At 56.7% G+C, this 19,549-nt stretch overlaps 10 protein-coding genes across 10 annotated transcripts; 4 read left to right on the top strand and 6 right to left on the bottom strand.

The window, feature by feature from the left end:
• Nucleotides 1–983: 983 nt before the first annotated feature.
• M421DRAFT_57308 (uncharacterized protein) lies at nt 984–3,143 on the bottom strand (the record flags this gene model as incomplete). Its single annotated transcript, XM_033595489.1, has 7 exons — nt 984–1,614; nt 1,672–2,019; nt 2,066–2,193; nt 2,244–2,279; nt 2,326–2,769; nt 2,821–2,900; nt 2,951–3,143. 7 exons carry the CDS (start codon nt 3,141–3,143, stop codon nt 984–986), a joined length of 1,860 nt encoding a protein of 619 aa, XP_033451252.1.
• A 1,012-nt stretch (nt 3,144–4,155) lies between these two features.
• M421DRAFT_364190 (uncharacterized protein) lies at nt 4,156–4,775 on the top strand. Its single transcript, XM_033589704.1, has one exon. The coding sequence runs from the start codon at nt 4,254–4,256 to the stop codon at nt 4,668–4,670; it is 417 nt and encodes a 138-aa protein (XP_033451251.1). The 5' UTR covers nt 4,156–4,253; the 3' UTR covers nt 4,671–4,775.
• A 314-nt stretch (nt 4,776–5,089) lies between these two features.
• M421DRAFT_363951 (uncharacterized protein) lies at nt 5,090–6,178 on the bottom strand. Its single transcript, XM_033589700.1, has 3 exons — nt 6,101–6,178; nt 5,895–6,053; nt 5,090–5,840 (listed from the first exon to the last, which is right to left on the bottom strand). The coding sequence occupies exons 2-3, from the start codon at nt 5,919–5,921 to the stop codon at nt 5,112–5,114; spliced, it is 756 nt and encodes a 251-aa protein (XP_033451250.1). The 5' UTR covers nt 5,922–6,053; nt 6,101–6,178; the 3' UTR covers nt 5,090–5,111.
• A 1,282-nt stretch (nt 6,179–7,460) lies between these two features.
• On the bottom strand, nt 7,461–8,655 carry M421DRAFT_57668 (uncharacterized protein; the record flags this gene model as incomplete). Its single annotated transcript, XM_033595527.1, has 2 exons — nt 7,461–8,057; nt 8,110–8,655. 2 exons carry the CDS (start codon nt 8,653–8,655, stop codon nt 7,461–7,463), a joined length of 1,143 nt encoding a protein of 380 aa, XP_033451249.1.
• Nucleotides 8,656–9,291: 636 nt separating this feature from the next.
• Nucleotides 9,292–11,214, top strand: M421DRAFT_57850 (MFS general substrate transporter; the record flags this gene model as incomplete). Its single annotated transcript, XM_033595543.1, has 1 exon — nt 9,292–11,214. One exon carries the CDS (start codon nt 9,292–9,294, stop codon nt 11,212–11,214), a length of 1,923 nt encoding a protein of 640 aa, XP_033451248.1.
• A 41-nt stretch (nt 11,215–11,255) lies between these two features.
• Nucleotides 11,256–11,597, top strand: M421DRAFT_3259 (uncharacterized protein; the record flags this gene model as incomplete). Its single annotated transcript, XM_033589335.1, has 1 exon — nt 11,256–11,597. One exon carries the CDS (start codon nt 11,256–11,258, stop codon nt 11,595–11,597), a length of 342 nt encoding a protein of 113 aa, XP_033451247.1.
• Nucleotides 11,359–14,053, bottom strand: M421DRAFT_363989 (kinase-like protein). Its single transcript, XM_033589702.1, has 2 exons — nt 11,625–14,053; nt 11,359–11,494 (listed from the first exon to the last, which is right to left on the bottom strand). Exon 1 carries the CDS (start codon nt 13,659–13,661, stop codon nt 11,634–11,636), a length of 2,028 nt encoding a protein of 675 aa, XP_033451246.1. The 5' UTR covers nt 13,662–14,053; the 3' UTR covers nt 11,359–11,494; nt 11,625–11,633.
• A 61-nt stretch (nt 14,054–14,114) lies between these two features.
• M421DRAFT_418488 (uncharacterized protein) lies at nt 14,115–15,654 on the top strand. Its single transcript, XM_033591806.1, has one exon. The coding sequence runs from the start codon at nt 14,252–14,254 to the stop codon at nt 15,491–15,493; it is 1,242 nt and encodes a 413-aa protein (XP_033451245.1). The 5' UTR covers nt 14,115–14,251; the 3' UTR covers nt 15,494–15,654.
• Nucleotides 15,621–18,015, bottom strand: M421DRAFT_363959 (uncharacterized protein). Its single transcript, XM_033589701.1, has 5 exons — nt 17,439–18,015; nt 17,351–17,380; nt 17,001–17,223; nt 15,987–16,949; nt 15,621–15,937 (listed from the first exon to the last, which is right to left on the bottom strand). Exons 1-5 carry the CDS (start codon nt 17,710–17,712, stop codon nt 15,748–15,750), a joined length of 1,680 nt encoding a protein of 559 aa, XP_033451244.1. The 5' UTR covers nt 17,713–18,015; the 3' UTR covers nt 15,621–15,747.
• A 262-nt stretch (nt 18,016–18,277) lies between these two features.
• M421DRAFT_363999 (uncharacterized protein) lies at nt 18,278–19,442 on the bottom strand. The gene is made up of 2 exons (XM_033589703.1): nt 18,916–19,442; nt 18,278–18,850 (listed from the first exon to the last, which is right to left on the bottom strand). Exons 1-2 carry the CDS (start codon nt 19,065–19,067, stop codon nt 18,373–18,375), a joined length of 630 nt encoding a protein of 209 aa, XP_033451243.1. The 5' UTR covers nt 19,068–19,442; the 3' UTR covers nt 18,278–18,372.
• Nucleotides 19,443–19,549: the final 107 nt, after the last annotated feature.

The raw sequence follows: 19,549 nt of genomic DNA, 5'->3' as shown, positions 1-19,549 counted from the left end.
ACTGCCTTAGAGCGCTCTGAGGCTGATATTGTTCGGCATGAAGCCAAAGCCACGCCAATATGTAATTCAGACTGCTCAACTGTGTGAACGGACGACACGGGTTTGGATGACATGGAGGCTCGTAAGTTGTAACGCACGAGGAAGCTCGGTCTACAGTTCAGATCGCACGGTCGAGATGGGCTCTGCCTCGCGATTGAGTCGAAGCCCTCTTCACTGCTAACCAAACTTGCGCATCGCAGCCTCAAGTGGGCGACATATCGACTTTACTAGCTACCTTCCTAGCAACCTTCCCGGCTACATCAAGCTACATATTGCTCAACCCAATCATGCAATAGTAAAGACATGCACCTGCTGTGTACTTCCCCACACTCCGTTCCCCGTTGGCAAGCCAGCATTTTCCATCATCTCTAACACACCAAAAGAGTCCTCGCTTCACTTTCGAGCCCTTCATCGTTCATCGAATATCCTCTTCGGCCAAGACTCTCACCGGCACTTCTGCAAGCACGACCGTAGTCTCAACACAACAAGCTGCCACGTCTTCTGGAAGCGTGCTCTTAGGAAGCGTGTTCTCAGGAACGCTGCACGATCACTAACGAAGCTCGAAACTTTCGAAAAGCGCGACGTACCTCCTAGCTTGGACCGAGCACGCCGCTACGTTCCTCAGCACAAACCTCAGGCAAGCCAACGAACTGCTTTGGCTGCGCACATGGACACCATGCTCGCAACGCACCGGCGATGCAAAATTGGAAGCGGAATGCGCAATGCACGGTCCGGACATAAACGTCGTAGACCCGGTCCGGGGTTGGCTGCCCATTGGCACGGCGAGCCCGTTCCAGCAGCAGAGGACGAAGCGGCAGGGCACGAACGTGTATCTCTCGCGGTCTTCAGAAGTGAATTTGGTGGATCTGGATTCCGTGCATTCGAAGGAACCAATACGTGTACAAGAAGCTCTCTCGAACCCCTCCCTTCCAGTCAGCAACCATCTACAAGCCCGCTCGTTTCGGCGCCGGACTATGCAGGAGCGGCAATTCAGAAAGCGCCGGCGTCGCAGAGCTCGGCAGCTCGTGCGTCGTATCCACGTGTTTCGTATGTGTCTGCAAAGGATCCGATGGCGGGGGATAGTAGGGCTGCGATGGACTGTACGCGGTGTGCTGAGGCGGCAGGCCCTGGTGGTGGCGCGCGTGCTGCTCGCCGGCCCAGCCGTGTGGCGAGTACGCCGGAGCCTCGGCCATGGGCGAGTGCATCGCGCTGCTGCCCTGCACCGAGTAGTCGCCGCCCGTCTTGGGTGTGTTCGGATCCGGCGCTGGATGGCTTGCGAGCTCGGCGCGATTGGGCTCGGCGCCTGGTTGGTTGCTCGCGCGTCTGCGGCGTAGGATCAGGATTATTATGCCTATGAGGGCGGCGAGGCCGATTACGCCACCTACGACTCCGCCGGCTATGGCGCCCGTGTGTGATTTGGACTTTGGGCGGCTCGTTGGTGTTGCTGGAGCTGTTGTTGGGATGATGCGTGATGCTGTTCGTGGTGCTGCGGAAGCTGTTGTGCCAAAGTAGACGGATAGGTCGGGCACTGCGAAGCCGGCTGCTGGGGCTGTTGCGGTGGCATGTCCATCGACACTGTTGTTGCGTTGGATTAGAGTCGACACGTGATGTTGAGTGGGGATGAATACTTACTTGCCGCCCACGAGTGAGACGATCTTGTCAGGCACTCTGTATCCCGTCGTGTTGTCCTGGATCGCGTGCCACCACGCACCCTGTTCAGCAGCCTCTTGTCCAAGTAGAAGTCCGTGCTGGCCACCAATTTTGGGCACATCGCACTCTGGCAACGAAGCGTTTGGGATTTGTCCCCCGACGAAGAGCATCTGCGAGTCTCGTATTACGTCGCACGACATCCAGGCCTTGCCTCCAACATAGTTCGGCACGGTTGCTGGATAGACTAGAGTCCATTGGAACGAGGGTAGAGTGAGGATGTACAGTTCATCGACCGCTTGCTCGTTGTCGGTGATGCCGCCGTACACATAACTGTGCACTGTCAGTATCTGTTAGTCAACTCGAGCATCGTCCTTACAAGTTGTATGAAGACTTGTCTTTGGCCCAGATGACGTTTGCGCAGGCACCGCGTCTTGGCGATGGAACGTCACCGGCTGCGGTCTGAGTAGACCACCTGTTGTTAGCTATGTCGAAGAGCTGGATGTTCTATGGCTGTCATCAGTATAGGGTTGGACGGGTTTTGATGGTCAGCTTACGCTCATGTTGGCCTGTAACACGTTAGCGGTGATTGACTTGGCGATGGAAGGTCCGACTTACATAGCGCGTCATACCGTTGACCATCTCCACGCCTCCAAAGTACACAAGCATACCCGCAGCAGAAGCGGGAATGAAATGGAGCGCTCCCTCGGCGCGTGGTGTCTGACCAGACGTGCTGTTGTGCCAGGTTCGAGCGTTCATGTTGAACGAGACTAAGGAATTTAACATCAAACGATCACCAGTCCATTTCGGCATTGACAGGTTGGTCAGGTACCCGCCATAGTAGTAGGCAACTCCCACGTCGGTAAAGGTGCCAGCGCCGAGAGCAGGCCAATTTATGCCTGTCAAGGAGCCATCGGAGGCACTGGAGCGGTTCCATGTGTTGTAGAGGATGTCATACAGCCATAATGTGGTGAAGGACTGAACGTCGTTTGTGTTGTCATACTCTCCGCCAAATAGATAGAACAGTTTATTGATAGAGTCGGGCCATAGCACCCCGCCGCTGACGGAAGGTATATCTGGATCCTACGGATGATCAGCATACGTGAAGCTCAGATGCCAAGTACCGTACCGTACCTTTGTCAGATTGGTATACTGTGGTGGGAACTTGTATTCATTCTTGGTGTCCAGGACGTTTTCCCACATGAGTCGAGTGTCTATATAGATCAGCGACATGCATTCCTGTGCAACCCCACTACAGACTCACTTTGCTCAGCGACACTCTCGTTGTCCACGGATCCCCCGTAGTATATCTTCCCGCCGTCTATATACAGCTTGTTGTCGACCACACATGTCTGATGCAGATGCCGCCGACAGAAGTCGTTGATGGGATCTCGTTCGTTTGTTTGTGCGGCTGCCACAGCCAGTATCGCACTGGAGAGCAGGTACCGGAGTGCCATTTCCATGTATGAAAGGTTCGAAAGTCGTCAAACAGGTGGGTCCACCGAGGTATCAGGCTTTTGTCCACCGAGGTATCAGGCTTTTGTCCACCGAGGTATCAGGCTTTTGTCCACCGAGGTGTCAGGCTTTTGTCCACATCTGACGGGGCGGTCTCGAACGGGGAGCTGAAGTACCCAGCTGAGAGGCAGAAACGAGATTGGGGATCCGCTGGCCCATATCTGTCTGCACTCGTGCAGCACTCGTGCAGACTGGGTAACATGAACGTCGCTTGTCTGTGCTTAGGCGCGCACAAGGCCCTCCCCATCTGATTCGCCAATGCTCCTGATGTAGGGTGTCGAGTGTCGCGGCTTGCATATTGTGGCTTTCAGGCGATAGACGAGCGAGTCCACTTGGGCTGTCAGCTGCTTGTGGTTTGGGCATTTGTTTATTGACAGGCTTTCTCATGCAGTTCGGGTGCGGTGCCTTGGGTCAGTGCTCGCAGTCCTGTTGAGCACTCAGTCGACGTTCTCTTTGACGATGCCGTCAAGATTCCGTAATGTCGCACGGGTGTCAGCTGAGTCGGAAGCTGCAGCGATCGCTCTTACGTGGGACCTCACTCTCAGGCGATTGACAGGTTGCCTGGAATGCGCTAGCAGTCGGCATTGTTCATAATGGCAGCCCCTTGCAAGGATCCCTTTGCAATTATGGCGAAGCCTAATGAAAGGTTGTCGCCAGGTCGAGAATACGCAGATATCGACTTCCTTCACAACGGTGACACGAGGCTCGACGTCCGCAAATAACCTTCGTGGTCGCATTCGTCGTCTGAAGCTCACAGCTCGCTTTCACAAGGATGTTAACGTCCATCCCTGCGTAACGCAAATCCCGCCGTGCCGCAAGGTGTCCGCTTGTTTGGCATATTAAAACTCCCCACATTCATTCTAAAGCCTTACCACAAAAAAGAAACTCTTCTCTAACTTCTTCTCCAGAGACTAGCAGGGAGCAGCACAAAAATACAATGTGTTGCGGCATACTTTCGATGGCACATAATCGTCACTTGAGGCTTCATCGACTTTACGCCCCTGTGTTAGCGTCATACCTTAAGACGATCCAAATATCGGGCTACTGACTGCATGGAAAGACGATCGAAGAACGTATTCCGAGAGTTTTGTGCACTACGGTACAGTGTCCGTGCGCGTGACGACCGGATTCGCGTGACGACCGAACACCAAAAACTGCACCTATCTTCAACACGTCATAACTCAACGACCATGGCACCTATCAATGATGCAATCGCAGCCATTAAAGCGCTGAAACTAGGAGAAAAACTTGTTTATCAGACTTTTGCTAATAAATATAGTGTTAACTGTGTAACTTTGGCGCAGAGACATAAGCGCGTTCAGGCACCTCTAGAGATTAAGAACCTTAACCGGCAGAAGCTCACCCCACAACAAGAAGAGAAGCTTGTTAGGTATATAGAGGGGTTGAATTCTCGTCATATACCCCCTACAAGAGAGATGATCGCGAATTTCGCGTCACTAGTGGCCTAGGAACCTGTTAGTAAGAGCTAGGTTGTCAAGCCTCAGCTCCGGCCACTGAGACAAGCAAACCAAAAGGTAACATGGCTCACACTGATGGTGAGCCTATGCCAGAACAGTACTGATATCGTAAGACACAGGTCAGAGGTAGCTTTGCTACGTGCCTTGGTGTCATGGGTCAGAGGTGGCTTCGCCACATGCCCAGCCTGACACTAACTTACCTATTCACCCGCGTACTTGACCTTGCTGTCATCGTGATAGATCACTGAGCACGTGACGTGAAGTAATCCAGCTCTGATAGTGCTTCTTCTTACCCGCAGCACCCTTGAAAGTCCGCTAATGCAGCTAGCCGCACAGCCATCTAGCCACCTTGACAGTCCCCCTCTATGAGATAGAGATAATGAAGAGCAAAAGAAGTCAATAAAGACCACGATAAAACCAATGCTTAAAGTGTTATAGATCAGCCGTACAAAACCATACTCTTCCAGAGCTAACACCTGTACCTACAATGTTCCCACTCACAGATGAACAAGACGGCCGATACTCTGATGGAATCCATAGTACGTTCTTACCCTTATGAGTGATCCATTTCCTGTCTGAGCTGAGGCTAGTGGATACAAACTGGGAACGTGTGAGCTCTATGGTCTCCTTTGCAGTAAAGCCTTCTCTGCTTCGGAGGGCAATAGTCCCTATCTCAGTATAGAGGACAGAGCCAGTAGAGCCAAAGGATAAATCTTCTCCACCTTGGAGGGCAATAGTCCCCATTTCAGTATAGAGAATAGAGCCAGTAGAATCAAAGGATAAGTTGAAAGGAGTATGGCCAATTTCGAGGGTCTGGAGGCACACGCCACTGCTCGCATCCCAGATCCTTAACGCCCCGTCACCCGTCCCTGACGCCAGCCTCGTTGAGTCGCGCGAGAAGGCTACGGATCTGACTGTATCGCTATGGCCCTCGAGGGTCTGGAGGCACGCGCTCCACTTGTCGCTTGACGCTGGCCTGATGGTGATTCCCTTAGGCTCTTCGTGCTTGAATAGTTGTCTGGTCTGACTACCTATTGGGCTGAACAATAATGCCGATGCATACGACTGCAGAGGATACCCTTCGATGGCACCTTTATGATACATAAGGAATCTTCTTGCGTCTTGAATGAGTGAAGTAAGCTTATCCCCATCACGTAGGTCCTACTTGTGTTAGTATATAAAATACCAGAGATGTGTCTACTCCATATTACTTACTTGGAACAAAGAGCATAGTTTTGTCATAGAAACAATACCTGTCTCTACGGTCTCACATAGACTTGGCCCCTCTAGCCAGTAAAGATATTTCTTCCTTGCAAACTCACTGACTGCTCTCCTCACTTGCCGGTCACTAGCATCGTCACGTGCTTGGCACAGCTGGTTTCCTCAGCACTGAGCTACGATAGATTCAGAGTGTGGCGCACGCTTTCCGAAGTGCATATCACGTGACCTCTGGATATCACGTTCTCAAAGAACCCGCCCTGACGTTTCCAGCCACAAGCTGTCGAGCCAAGCTTGGCGTTTGTGCTACCATCGCTCAAGTCGTGTTATCAGTACGTTATGCACACGTTGCCGGGTAACTCGCGCTAGCCATATACAGAAAGCGTATCTCACAGGAGTACCGACAGGGAACTGCGATCTGAATTAATGTGATGGCGACATGTGCCGTGGGTCTAGCATCGGCTCTTAAACCCTACCAAAAGTGTTCTCAACTCATACAAGGTCATATACGAAGATGAGCTCCGACGCCGCTTTGGCTTGAATACTGTTCTGGTGATGCCAATATTTACACTCTTGGAGGGCCTCCCTCTGGATGTACGCGCCTCTGACAGTAACATGGTAATTTTGGTATGAAAAGGGCGCTACATCAACAGGCGATACCTTGGAACATGGCTGTGACGACGTAGTAAATAACCAAACATGCGTCGAGATGTACATGATCGAATGGGGAGTACCATCCAGAATTTGCGGCACGGAAGGACTTGCGGGACGCAGGGATGGGCCTGGATTCTTTATGGGTCGGCAACGACGTGTCACTGGTAGGAGGCGGGTGCGGGCAGACTGGCAGTAAGCGAGTCACGTGATGTCACCCTTTACGTCTACGCCTGTCTTTCTTTTCGTCTGTCCTCCTTTTCGTCTGTCCTCCTTTTCGTCTGTCGTCCTTTTCGCCTGTCTTCCTTTTCGCCTGGATGCACATGCTCAAGCATACACCCGTTGCCAAGCCTATGCGTGCGGGTTGGTCTTTGCCGACGTGGCCGGCCGGTGTTTTTGCTCGCAGCGCGTCTTGGGTCAGCGGTGCTGATGCTTTGTCGCGGGTCTTTTCCTGTCCAGACTCTACATGTCCAACCTCGCCCGACTGCTGATGCTCGGTCGCAGGTCTTCTGTCCAGACTTTTGATATTTAACCTCCCTCGACTGCTGATGCCTGGTAGCGGGTCTTTTCCTGTCCAGACTCTACATGTCCAACCTCGCCCGACTGCTGATGCTCGGTCGCGGGTCTTCTGTCCAGACTTTTGATGTTTAACCTCCCTCGACTGCTAATGCCTGGTCGCAGGTCTTCTGTCCAGGCTTTTGATATTTAACCTCCTCGACTGCTAATGCCTGGTCGCAGGTCTTCTGTCCAGACTTTTGATATTTAACCTCGCCCGACTGCTGATGCTTGGTCGCGGGTCTTCTGTCCAGACTCTTAATATTTAACCTCCTCGACTGCTGACGCTCGGTCGCGGGTCTTCTGTCCAGACTCTACATGTCCAACCTCCATGTCGAGTTTGTCGTTGCGACTTCTTCACGCCGTCTCGATGCCCGCCAAAGCGCCAATAATGTCCTCGGCTACGCCGCCCTTTTCCACGACCATCTTGGTCACCTGGCTGACCAGGGCCCGCTTCATGCCGCCTCGTGGCGGTGTCCACACGCCGGTCGTGGCCAGCATCTCCCGCATGGTCAGCGCCTGTGCGCTGCTGTCCGGCGCCGTTCCGCCTGTGGCGCTGTTCATGCTGTTTGGCACAGCCGGGGGCGTGAGATGCGAGGGCGGGTCAATGGTGCGTATCGACACGATCCTGGCGCCGGTGCTTGACGAAGACGAAGTGGTGCACGCAACAGCCAGCACGGCGTCGGCGACGGCGAGCTCCTCCTTGGCGGGGTCGAAGATGATGTTTGCACCTACGGCCATGGCGAGGACGATGACCGGGGGCTTGTCGCGCGGGCAGCATGTCGAGGCCGACTTGGGGTACAGCGGGGCGGCGGCGTCCCAGTCGTCGTCGAAGAGCGGGTCTTCGTCTTTCTCCGACTTGAGGGCGGGGAGGTGGGTGGTGAGGAGGGCGAGGTGGGTGGCCATGGAGAGCAGGCCGAGGGGGTAGGAGAGGGGTGGAGAGAGGAGGAGGATCTGGGAGTTGTTAGCCACATGTAGCAAGAGAGCAGGCAGGGGTGCGTCGCACGTCAATGTACAGCTTCCAGTGGAAGCGGCGGTTGATGTACAGGCGGTCCTGTAGGTCTCGGCTGGCGAGCAGGCTCTCGGTGAGCATCGAGGCGAGGAACACGGGCAGGGCGTCGTCGTCGCGGAAGCCGGGCACCTCGACGCTCATCTCGAGCCAGCCGTTCTGGCCGTGGCCGTGGCCGTGGCTGTGGCCGTGGCCGTGGCTGTGGCTGTGGCTGTGGCCGTGGCTGTGGCCGTGGCCGTCGGCGTTGGGCGTGTGGCCGTCGGCGTTGGGCGTGTCGACGTCGCCCTGGTCGCCCAGCGCGGGCCGCTGCGGCGTCTGCTCGACCTCGGCCTTGACGCCGACCAGGGCCTCGGTGCCGTCCTCGAGGGCGATGCGGGCGCTGCCGTTGGCGGTGGGCAGGACGTCGAACTCGGCGCGCATGGAGCGGAAGTCGCGCGGGCCCTTTGTGACATCGAGGCGAAGCGGCGGGGTCTGGGCGAGGGTGGAGCGCAGAAAGGCCAGCTCGGCGGGCGAGAGGTTGACGAGGGCGGCCTGGGGCGGCATGTCGGGAGGCGGTGCGGACTGTTTTTGCGGGTGTTGCGGGTGTCGCTGGTGTTGCTGGTACTAACGGCGGCGGCGGGCGGCGGTGGTGAGCTCGAACTTTTGTCGCAGGGCGGCGGTGGGGCCGGCGAATCAGCGGCCACAGAGTGACGGGATGGGCCACGGCAAGCTGCAAGGTCGCTGTCAGCCTCGCCGGGGCTGCGACTGGGATTGCGACTGGGACTGGGATTGCGACTGAGACTGGGATTGCGACTGAGACTGAGATTGCGACTGAGACTGAGACTGTGACTGCGACTGAGACTGTGACTGCGACTGCGACTGCGACTGCGACTGCGACTGCGACTGCGACTGCGACGGCCTGCCCACAGCCCGCTTTCACACCAGCTACCACACCAGCTGCTGCGCCAGCCACCACAGCAGCTACCACGCCCGCTGCCTCCCGGACCGCGCACTGCACTCTCCAGCAGTCAGAACGGCTGCTGTCCGCCATGTCGCGGTAGTCCAGCCGCGCACTCCCAGTCACGCCCCCGTCACGCCCCCGTACCACGCCCCCGTACCGCGCCCCCGTACCGCGCCCCCGTACCACGTCGCACAGGACCGCCCGCCCGCCCGCCTCTGCCTCCGCGCCCGCGCCCGCCCATGCCGTCGCCCTCGTCGTCGAAGCGTAGCAGCGCGCTCCTGGCCATCGACAAGCTCGACTACACCAGCCCCAGCCCGCGCCGCCCGCTGCTCGCCGGCTCCGACGCCTCGTCCTCGCACCACCCGAGCTCCGCCACCAGCCACGCCGGCAGCTTCTTCGAGCACGTCGCCGAGGGCGTCATGGAGCGCGACCGCGACCGCCTGCAGCGCCTGGCCGTCCGCTGGCTGAGCTTCGCCTGGGCCGTTGTCAGCTGCCTGTGCGCCGGCAGCATCACCGCCTACTCGCTGTACGCCCCGCTGTTCCAGAGCCGCCTGCACTACACCCAGCTGCAGGTCAACCTCGTCAGCATCGTCGCCGAGCTGGGCATGTACCTGCCCGTGCCGCTGTTCGGCTACCTGTGCGACCGCCTGGGCCCCGCCGCGCCGTCGGCGCTGTCGGCCGCCTTCTTCGCCGTCGGCTACCTGCTGGCCGCCTTTGCCTACCGCAGCGGCCCGCCGCCGTCGGCCGGCGGCCACGGCTGGCCGTTCCCCGTCATGGTGCTGGCCTTCTGCGCCGTCGGCATGGGCACGAGCTGCATGTACCTGTCCGCCGTGACAACGTGCGCCAAGAACTTTGGCCGCGGCCGCGCCAAGGGCATCGCGCTGGCCGTGCCCATTGCCGCCTTTGGCCTCAGCGGCATGTGGCAGAGCCAGCTCGGCGCCCGCCTGCTGTGCGAGACGGCCCCCGACGGCTCCCGGGGCGACGTGGACGTGTTCCGGTTCTTCGTGTTCCTCGGCCTGCTGCTGCTCGCCGTCGGCCTCGTCGGCACCCTGACCCTGCGCATCGTCGACGAGGAGGGCCTCATCGACGACGCCGTCGACGAGCTCGAGCGCTCCGGCCTGCTCGCCCACGACGACTTTTACACTGCCCACGACGCCCGCGACGCCCGCGACGCCCACACCGCCCACGACGACTTGCACACCGCCCACGGCGACTTGCACACCGCCCACGACGACTTCTTCGCCGCCGCCGCCCACAGCCACGGCTACGCCACGGTCCCGTCCCACGGCCTGTCCGACTCGACCGTCGACTTCCTGCAGTCCGAGGCCGCCGCCCTCAAAGCGCGCCACGAAGAGGATGCCCGCAAGAAGACGTGGCTGCTCAACGAGGAGACGCGCCGCTACGTCCTGGACCCGACCATGTGGTGGCTCGCCGCGGGCTTCTTCCTCGTCACCGGCCCGGGCGAGGCCTTTATCAACAACCTCGGCACCATCATCAACACCCTCACCCCGCCGCACGTCGACGCCGCAACCACGCCCGCCACCCACGTCTCCATTGTGGCCATCACATCCACCCTCGCACGCCTGCTCACCGGCACGCTGAGCGACATGCTGGCCCCCACGGCGCCGCTGCGCAGCCACCTCCAGGGCCCCTCCAGCCTCGCAAACTCGCTCTCATCGCTACCACCCCCACCCCCGCGCCGCTTCACCGTCTCCCGCATCACCTTCCTGCTGTCCTTTGCCTTGCTGCTGTCGCTGGGGCAGCTGCTCCTCGCCTCAGGCGCGGTGCAAAACCACCCATCGCGCTTCGCGCTCGTCTCGGCCCTGATTGGCGCCGGCTACGGCGCCGTCTTCAGCCTGACCCCGATCGTCGTCAGCGTCGTCTGGGGCGTGGAGAACTTTGGCACAAACTGGGGCATCATGGCCATGACGCCCGCCGCCGGCGCGACGCTGTGGGGCGCCGTGTATGCGTGTGTCTACCAGCGCGCTGCGGATGCTATCGCTGTTGGCGGCAGACATGTCGATGATGTTTTGTGCCATGGCACCAGCTGCTATGCCCCGACCTTTTGGGCTATGGCTGCGTGTGTTTGGCTGGCCATGGGCATGTGGCTGTATGCCTGGAGGGGGCCTGGCGGGTGGCGGAGGAGGGGTGTTGCTGTCTAGTCTTGTGTCTTCTGCGTTGCGTGTTCTAGATTCTGCATTGCATGGGTTTTGGTTTTGGTATCGGTATTGGTATCGGTATTGGTATCGGTATTGGTATCAGTATTGGTATTGGTATTGGTATTGGTATCGGTATTGGTATTGGTATCGGTGTTGGTATTGGTATCGGTATTGGTATTGGTATTGGTATCAGTATTGGTATCGGTATTGGTATCGGTATTGGTATCGGTATTGATATTGGCATCGGTATCGGTATTGGTATTGGCATCCTCGTCAGCATCTCCTCCTTGTACATACACTCCATCCACATCCATGGGCAGGCTTGTTGGGTCGCTTTCTGGCGTTGCATGTTCTGGATTCTGCATTGGCATTGGCTCTGGTATTAGCATTGGCTTTAGTATTAGCCCTGGCACTGCCCCTCATCATAAACATCCATCCTCATCCCCCCTCAACGCCTTCACCAGCCCCGCAATCTCACTCCGCGCCTCCTCGCAGCCCATACGCGCCTCTTCATCCGCAAGCACCATGGCGCCGACGAGCTGCTGGATCCGGTCCCCCCACACTCCCAGCCTCAGCGCGAACCCCTCGGGAAACGCGCCCGTCTTGAGCCGCGACAGCGCAGCCCCGCGCTCCATGCTCGTCCCGAACCGACACAGCATCTCCACCGCCATGACGCCGAGCGCGAACACATCCAGCTTGTCGCTGTTGCGTCCGCGCGTCGCAGGCCGGTACAACTCGGTCCCCACCGGCCTCGCCGCGGCGGGCGCGCACCGGTCGTCCAGCGCAGCGACGAGCCCGAAGTCGCCGATGCGCGGCACGACGTGCACGCTCCCGCGCTCCGGGCAGGGCTTGCAGGTGGAAAGGTCGACGGAGCCGTAGGGCGCGCGGCGAGCGGTCGAGAGCGCGAGGAAGACGTTGGCGGGCTTGAGGTCGCGGTGCACCACGCCCTGGCTGTGCAGGTACTCGACGCCCGCGGCGATGCTGCCCAGAAGCTCGAGCGAGACGCAGGCGTGGAAGCAGTGCGCGAGGGCTGGCGTGCTGGAGGAGCACGACGCCCGCTCTGGCGATAGGAAGGCAGCGAGGTTCGACTCGTAGAGCGACATCTGCACGTTTAGCGTCAGAGCTGGGCCGGCGCTGCGGGTGCGCATCAGCGCTCGCTCCGGCATGTCGCTGTACGAGACCATGCTGTCGGATAGCTCCGTGGTCGCTTCCTGCGAAGAGGGCCGGTGCCGCCGCTGAATCATCTCGATCTCGTCGTCGTCAGAGTCCTCGGACACATCCTCGACGGCGCTCATGCGAGACCTTGTCGACGAGATGGTGGCGATGGTCGCTTGGCTGGCCTGGCTGGTGCGTCGGTTCCTGCGCTTGACGCTCAGCTGCTCGCGCAGTGAAAGACGGTGCGTGCTGCGCCCGGAATCGTCGGCGGCTTCTGCATCGCTGGCTTCAAATACGATGCCTGCGTCGTAGTCGGCCGACGGCTCGCCAAAGTCGATGCCGTCGAATTTCGAATCCAGGGAGCCCACATCGGAGGGGCTGGAGGCAAACTTCGCCGCATCTTCGAGCAGTCGATTGTTAGGCAGCATAGTTGTGGTAGACGTCGATTGCGTTTCTGTAGGCATTGCCGTGTACTCCAGCCAGGCATTGTGGTAGCGAACGATGTTTGCATGATCGAATGTGGCCAAAGACCGTACCTCTTCCAGTATACTGTTCAGTTCATCAGGCCCTTTCGCTAGCTTGGCCTGCGGCACTATGATGCGCTTGACCGCGTAGAAATGGCCGTCGAGTTTGTGCTTGACCTTGAACACTTTCCCGTAGCCTCCTTTCCCAACCATCTCAAGCTCGGAGAAGTCCCGCGCGTAGCGATCGTTCTGGAAGTCTGCGAACCACGGAGCTGGAGCAGGCAGGTCTGACCGTGTCTGTATATCAGCCAGAGGTGGCTGAGTACCTACAGCGCGTCCGTTCCTGTGACGCCTGACTAGAGACTGCGTAATCCCGGGCCCCTCTTCAATCGCCTGCAAATGCGCGATGGTAGTCTGGTGGAGGCGTTCTTGCATCTGCGTGCGGAGAGCACGAAACTCATCGTTGGCGTATCTAGTGTCCATTCCGTTCGGGAGCTGGCGAGCAATTTCTTGGTATGCTTCTTTGCCTTGTCTCTGTGCCTCTGCATCGGTGGGCTCTACGTGCAAACGTGCTGCCGCTGTTGTGATGGCATTCTGTTCGAGCATCGCGTGGAATGTCAAAGCCTGTATGTCCTGGGTCGAGAATCCTCGTGTGTCCAGGGACGGCCGTTGTGCGTTGATGGGTCTTTCAGACGCATCTGGCTCTAACGTATTGACGCGGGAGACTGAGCCATGTTGCCATGTTACCGCTTGCTCGGCATCTTCCTTTTGATCATAGGAGGCCTCTGAGGACGATGACGAGGAGTCTCCAGGTCTACGAAACATGGACATGGTGCAGGTGAGTAGGAAGTCGCTAGGCCAATGTGGGCAGGTGCACTAGGCAGGGGATCATCCAAAGATCAGTTGGTGCAATTGAGCTCCAAACGGTCTTGTTCGGTGCCAGTGAAGCGGTTGGGTGTGGTGGTGGTTTCAAGTCATGTGTTGTTCGTCGTTGGTGTTGTTATGTGTCCCTTCATCTGGCTACAGCGACAGTGAGGACCTGCTCGTTGTCGGTGACCTGATGGGGCAGGGACCTCCATCTGTGAAGGTCCCTTTGCGGTCTTTAGAGATGCATGGAATTCGAATGTCTCAGAATACAATGGAATGGGAACGTGGCTCGTTCGGCCTTCGAGATGCGCCAGAAGGGCGCACAGCAATGTTCAACTGATGTGACGTGGTTTAGGCGAAGAGCCTAGGCAGAAGTGGGGTAGTGGCTTCATTCACCTCTGCGTGCACGTGCGCGACGCGTCCGGGGACAGCGACTACGCGACAGGACAACGACGGCGATGCGCAGTTGAAACATGCTTGGCGCAGAGTGGTCGAAGACTTTCTGGTAAGTATCCAGTGACTCTCTTTAGACTGGCTCATCGCAGGTCAGCACAATGCCGCGACAGCTGCCCTGGAAGAGCAGCGGGGGCGGGGGCAGCCGCACACAAACGATAAAGCCAGCTACGCGCAAGACGAAGACAGCTGCTACATCAGATGACGTCGACGACGACTTCTTTGATGGCACTGTGTCCGCCGGCAGCAGCAAGGACAAAGGTGAAGGCAAAAGCAAAGCAAAGGCAGCCTCAGATTCAGATAGCTCCCTGCCAGAGGCCGGACCATCACCACACACCCCAAAATCAAAGAGAACTGAACCCAAAGAGCGAGCGCATTCATCTTCGCCGCCACCTCTGGCAGACTGTGCACCCCCTCGCGATGAGCCTATGCGGAAAGGCGTGTCCAAGTTCGACCTTCGAGATGATGAATGGATGATGGTCGAAGACGAGTTTCTCGAGACTGCAAAGCTTTTCACACGGCACTTGCACATCGCAGAGTACGACAGGCTAAAAGAGAGAATCGAGGCGAAGAAGAAGGACGCTGGAGTCGCAAGACCTGTTGTCGCAGGCGCAAAGCGCTCGGTAGATGGCGCAATGAAAGAGCGGGCAAGAATTCAAGAGAGCAGACAGAAGAAGGCCATTCGAGATGTTTTCGCCTCCCAAGGTGAGTCAAGTGAGGACGACAGAGCCTCATGTCGCCCGGAGCCAAGCAATGTCCCTTCAATTACAGCACGATGTCCTCCACCTACGAATGAAGCACAGGAGACTGATAGCGACGACTTGGATGCCCCGCGCCCGCCGAAGCCAAAAGAGCCATCTCCTACGACTTTGACTGTAGCGAAACCATTGCCAGCAACAAGACCGCGGCCCGCTTATCCCCAGAAACCCAAGCCAGCAGCGGAGTCTTTCGTTAAACCTTCTCTCCCGGCTACGACAGCACCAGCCAGACCGCGCGCTCGGCCTTCGCGAATGACGCCTTTCGATATGCTTGACGAGTACACGCCGCCGACTTTCGACACAAGAAACCCGCCTGCAACTCCTCGTGATGATCCGCGCTCTCAGTCGACATCGTCCGCTCACTCGTCCTCTCAGACTTCGGAAACAACGACTACGCGAACTGTCAAGCCGCGGCGTTCCATAGATTTGCTCGATGACTGGGGATCCTTGAAAGACACCATTGGGATCAGTAAAGAGGTGGCAGATAGGATCGCAAAGAGGAAAATTGAAAGAGCAAAAGAAGGGGACGCAACAGCCAAGAAGAGGGTCACCAATCTAGATGATATCCCTACATTTTTGTTCTGAGTCTTTTTGGAGTTTGGAGTTTCGGCAATGATACCCCGGCTGTGATTGACTTGATAATGGTCGTAAGGAGTAGTCAGCAAACGATCAAGATTAGATTTGCGTATTATTCCATTGTATGTACGGGTATCATGAAAGACAGAATAGATGAACTCAATCATGCCTCGCGACAAGAGTGATCTGAAGCGTCAAGTTAACACCATTGGCCGCCGGAGAGCCAAAGCCTCGTCTTTCTAGAAACCATCACTGCTGAGTGCTTAGCCGAAGAGCTTGTCCAAAACCTTGTTGAACCGGTTGGTCTCCGGTACAGCCACGAAGTTGCGGGTGTACTCTTCGATTTCAGCCAGATCAGTGACGAGATCGGCCTCGTGCGCCTTGACGATCTTGGTCTTCTTGACAAACTTCCAGCCAAGGAAGATAATAGGGAAGAGAAACACCATCATATAGCTAGGAGCGTGGTCAGTGACAGGTTGGTGAATTGAAGGAGTAAACTTACGAGAAGAGAAAGTTGGGAACGTCCCACAGGCCTGGCAGGAACACTGTGTAGCCACCAACAAATGTCATGATAAACGTGCAGGTGAGGGCATAGTACGCTGCATACGGCTGCAAAATACCAACATACGGCAGTGTCCTTCGATCGAGTCCTTGCGCTCTACACGCCTTGTAGAAGCACAAGAATGTATAGCACATGACGGAGAAGTTGATGAGCTGAGACGCCGTGACTAAGCTGACAAACCAGCTGAGAACAACCGCGGAGTTCTCACCGAGCTGCAAGAAAGAGAGCAGGGAGATGGCAAGGACGACGACAACACATAGGTAGGGAACGCCCTGCTTAGTGCACTTGGTTAGGACCTTGGGCGCCTTGCCTTCAAGTGCGAGACCGAAAAGAGAGCGTGATGCGCAGTAGACATAAGAGTTACCAGCGGAGAAGGCTGAAGCGAGAACACCAGCGTTGACAATGTGAGGAAGGACCTCGATTCTGAGCCTGTTCATGGCAACAACGTAAGGTGATGCGGCGGCTCCAGGCTTACCATCGGCAAAGGCAGCCTTCAGCTCGGGGTCGTTGTATGGCACGTTGATACCGACAGCCAGTGAACCAAGGACGAAGAAGGTTGTGAGACGGTAGAAAACGGCGTTGTAGGCGCGAGGCATGACCTTTCGAGGGTTCTCGGTCTCTCCAGCGGCCATAGAAACGTAATCAGGACCAGCGATCGTGAAAGAGGCCTGGATCAAGCATTGCAAGAAACCGAGGAAGCGTCCGAGATCTCCGCCGTAGTACAGTGGAGCGAAAGATCCGGGATTCTTCCAGTACCTGAAGCCATAGCGGTCTTTCTCAGGGTTTCCGCCAAGCATGGAGATGAACGTGAAGATGAGGAGACCGATGATGAGCAGGACTTTTCCAACAGCTGCCCAAAATTCAGTCTCACCGTACCACTTCACGGCCATCATGTTGATCACGCTGTCGCTGCGTTAGTTTATTACAACTTGAATCTTTGACCGCCACACATACCCGTAGAGAACAATAACAATCGCAATGATGGCACCGACGGGCACAGCATCGCTCCAGAAGTTGATAATGACATTGCAAGCCACAATCTCGAACGGTACAAGAGCGGCCTCGAAGATGAAAAAATTCCAGCCAGCAGCGACACCGAAAGCATCGTCGACGAAGCGACCTGCAAACCGGATGAATGGTGAAGATATAGGTAAGTACGTGACCATCTCGGCGATACCTGTGTTGAGGTTAGTTCAATCTCCGCATTGGGTGTGTGGAATGTGGTGCTCTTGGCAAACGGTAGAAGCTCTGGCATTGTCGCGATGGGAGATGTTGCTTGGGAAATAGAATATTGGGAGTCTCACTAACAGTGACCGCAAGGATCACAGTACACCCTAGAAATTGAAATCAGTAATTGTCTGTGGTGTAGGTGCATGTTTGCCTGCAACTTACACAACGAAAAGGCAATGAACAGCGACGCGGGGCCGCCGTTCATCAAACCTCGACCGATCTGGACATAGAGAGCGGTGCCAATTGTTCCGCCAATTCCTATAAGTTGGATGTGTCGACTTTTGAGCTTGCGGTGCGTATTGTCGTGAACTACTCTAACAGAGCCAACCGAGTCGCTGCGCCGGGGCTCAAAGTGCTTCTCTTCATCGACAGAGATACCTTGCACCTTCTTGTCGCCAGGCCCATTTGCGAGGTAATCGATGCCGCTGGAGGCCATTGTTGGAGGGTTTCGGGAGTAGTTGTCCGCGAAATTCAGCAAAGATCTTTAAGTAGAAGACAGAAATACTGCACAGCGAATTCCATGTACCACTAGTGCGGGCAATTCAGTAACTCGTGGGGCTGTTCGCGGTTGGTGTAACGTGAAGGTAAGCAGCAGACGGAAGAAGGGCACGGAGGGTTGATGAAATACTCAGTAGCGCTAGCGCGGACTCAGTGAAGGTGGATGGCCGCATGGGTCTCCGACAAACCGCTATGAATGGAGATGTGGACCACCCTAGCGCTAGTCTAGAACTTCACTAGTTCTGCATGCCGTTGCTCGACAGTCGGTGTAGCGCCAAAAGTCGATTGCACACTGTAGGTCCAAAGTGTGATCTGCTGATCATGATTGCTTTGTCTAGACTTAGTGGTTGTGAAGACACTTAATGGTTCCAGTTCCAGAATTGTACTGTGAACTTCACGGCTTGCCATGTGAGTACGCTTTCGGTAAGGATGGTGAAGATAGCAGCGTGGTGTTGCATGGTCTGGTCCGAGAGAGCTACCCGCTAGTCTGAGATGACCGCCTTGCGTGGGGCACCTTCAAGCCAACCGTTGGACCAGCACCAAACTCAGGACTGACGGATACCTGTACTGTCCAGGTACTGTTTGCTCGCAGTCCCTTTCACGTTATTCCAGGGTTCTTTTGGCCCGTAAAAGAACGCTGTGATGGCGCCACCGCTCTCGGGCACTCCGAATATCCACGGCTCGAATCTCGAAAATGCCTCCAACTCTTGACTTTGCCTTGGCCTTTGCAGCTTCTCCAATTGCAGAGACAGTAGCATGTCCTACGGGCTGAACATCCTCTTGGCAACTCTGGGCTCGAAGGTTGGCGGCAGGCTTCGTAGAATCTGCCACCCGCCACAGGCTTATCTGAACATCGAATAGGCCGGCATCTAGCTCGCGTGCTTGAGAGAATTTGAGCGCCGCAGCTCCGGATCCCAGGATTCGCGTTCGAAGACCCAGGGCCGTTGCCTCGGTATGTACGACAGCTCGTGTGTGCGACGGCGCGACCTCTCACGCAGCACCGGTCTGTCACCCGGCTGTCGTGAGCCTTGTCATTGTCGAGCTGAGAGGCGATGCAAAATGACGTTTTCGCATGACTGTACGAGTTAGCCCCAAGGCTGGCTTGACGTTGCAGCAGAGCCTGCCGGGCGGGCGAACGTACAGTGACCCCACGCTCCCCGCTGAGAGGCGCGAACGGTTCGTTGCTTTCGGTCCGTGCTCAAGAAACCAGGTGCCCCCAATAGTACTTTGAGGGTACCATGGACGATACAACGTACAGGGTTTCGTGCTCATGCAAGAGCATGAGGATAGCATCGTCTTGCTTATGTGGCGCTTGGTCGCTCCTGGGTACCCGCACTGTGTGCAGCTTGCCAGTTTGGGCAGAGACAACAAGAGCTGGACAGGAGAATCAAGTGCATTGCACCCTGCTTACGTGAAAAGCCGGCACGCTCACAAGGTGAAAACTGCTTAATTAAAACGGTCGCCACGTGCGAATCGACCGACTGCAGATATGTAGCTCGAAATTGTAGGTTGCAACTGCTAACAGCTGTCAGTCAACAACACTAAGAAACTATGTAGCTCACGATACCTAGCTCCACGCAGCCTTATAGCGGTCTTGACTCGCCCAACGACCGACGTTCGCACGATTAAGATCAACAATAACAAGTATACACGTTATTTAGGAGGCGTAGGTATCTCATAGGTCTCGTGATCAAGGCACGACATTAACCACACCCGCCGAGCTTACTCACAGGACAGCAGCGACACCAGCGACACCAGCTGCGCGCCGTGAGATC

Source organism: Didymella exigua, assembly GCF_010094145.1.
Source record: "Didymella exigua CBS 183.55 unplaced genomic scaffold M421scaffold_7, whole genome shotgun sequence".
Taxonomy (NCBI): Eukaryota; Fungi; Ascomycota; class Dothideomycetes; order Pleosporales; family Didymellaceae; genus Didymella; species Didymella exigua.
The sequence above is the reverse complement of the archived record's forward strand: the minus strand, read 5'-3'. Positions and strand labels throughout refer to the sequence as shown.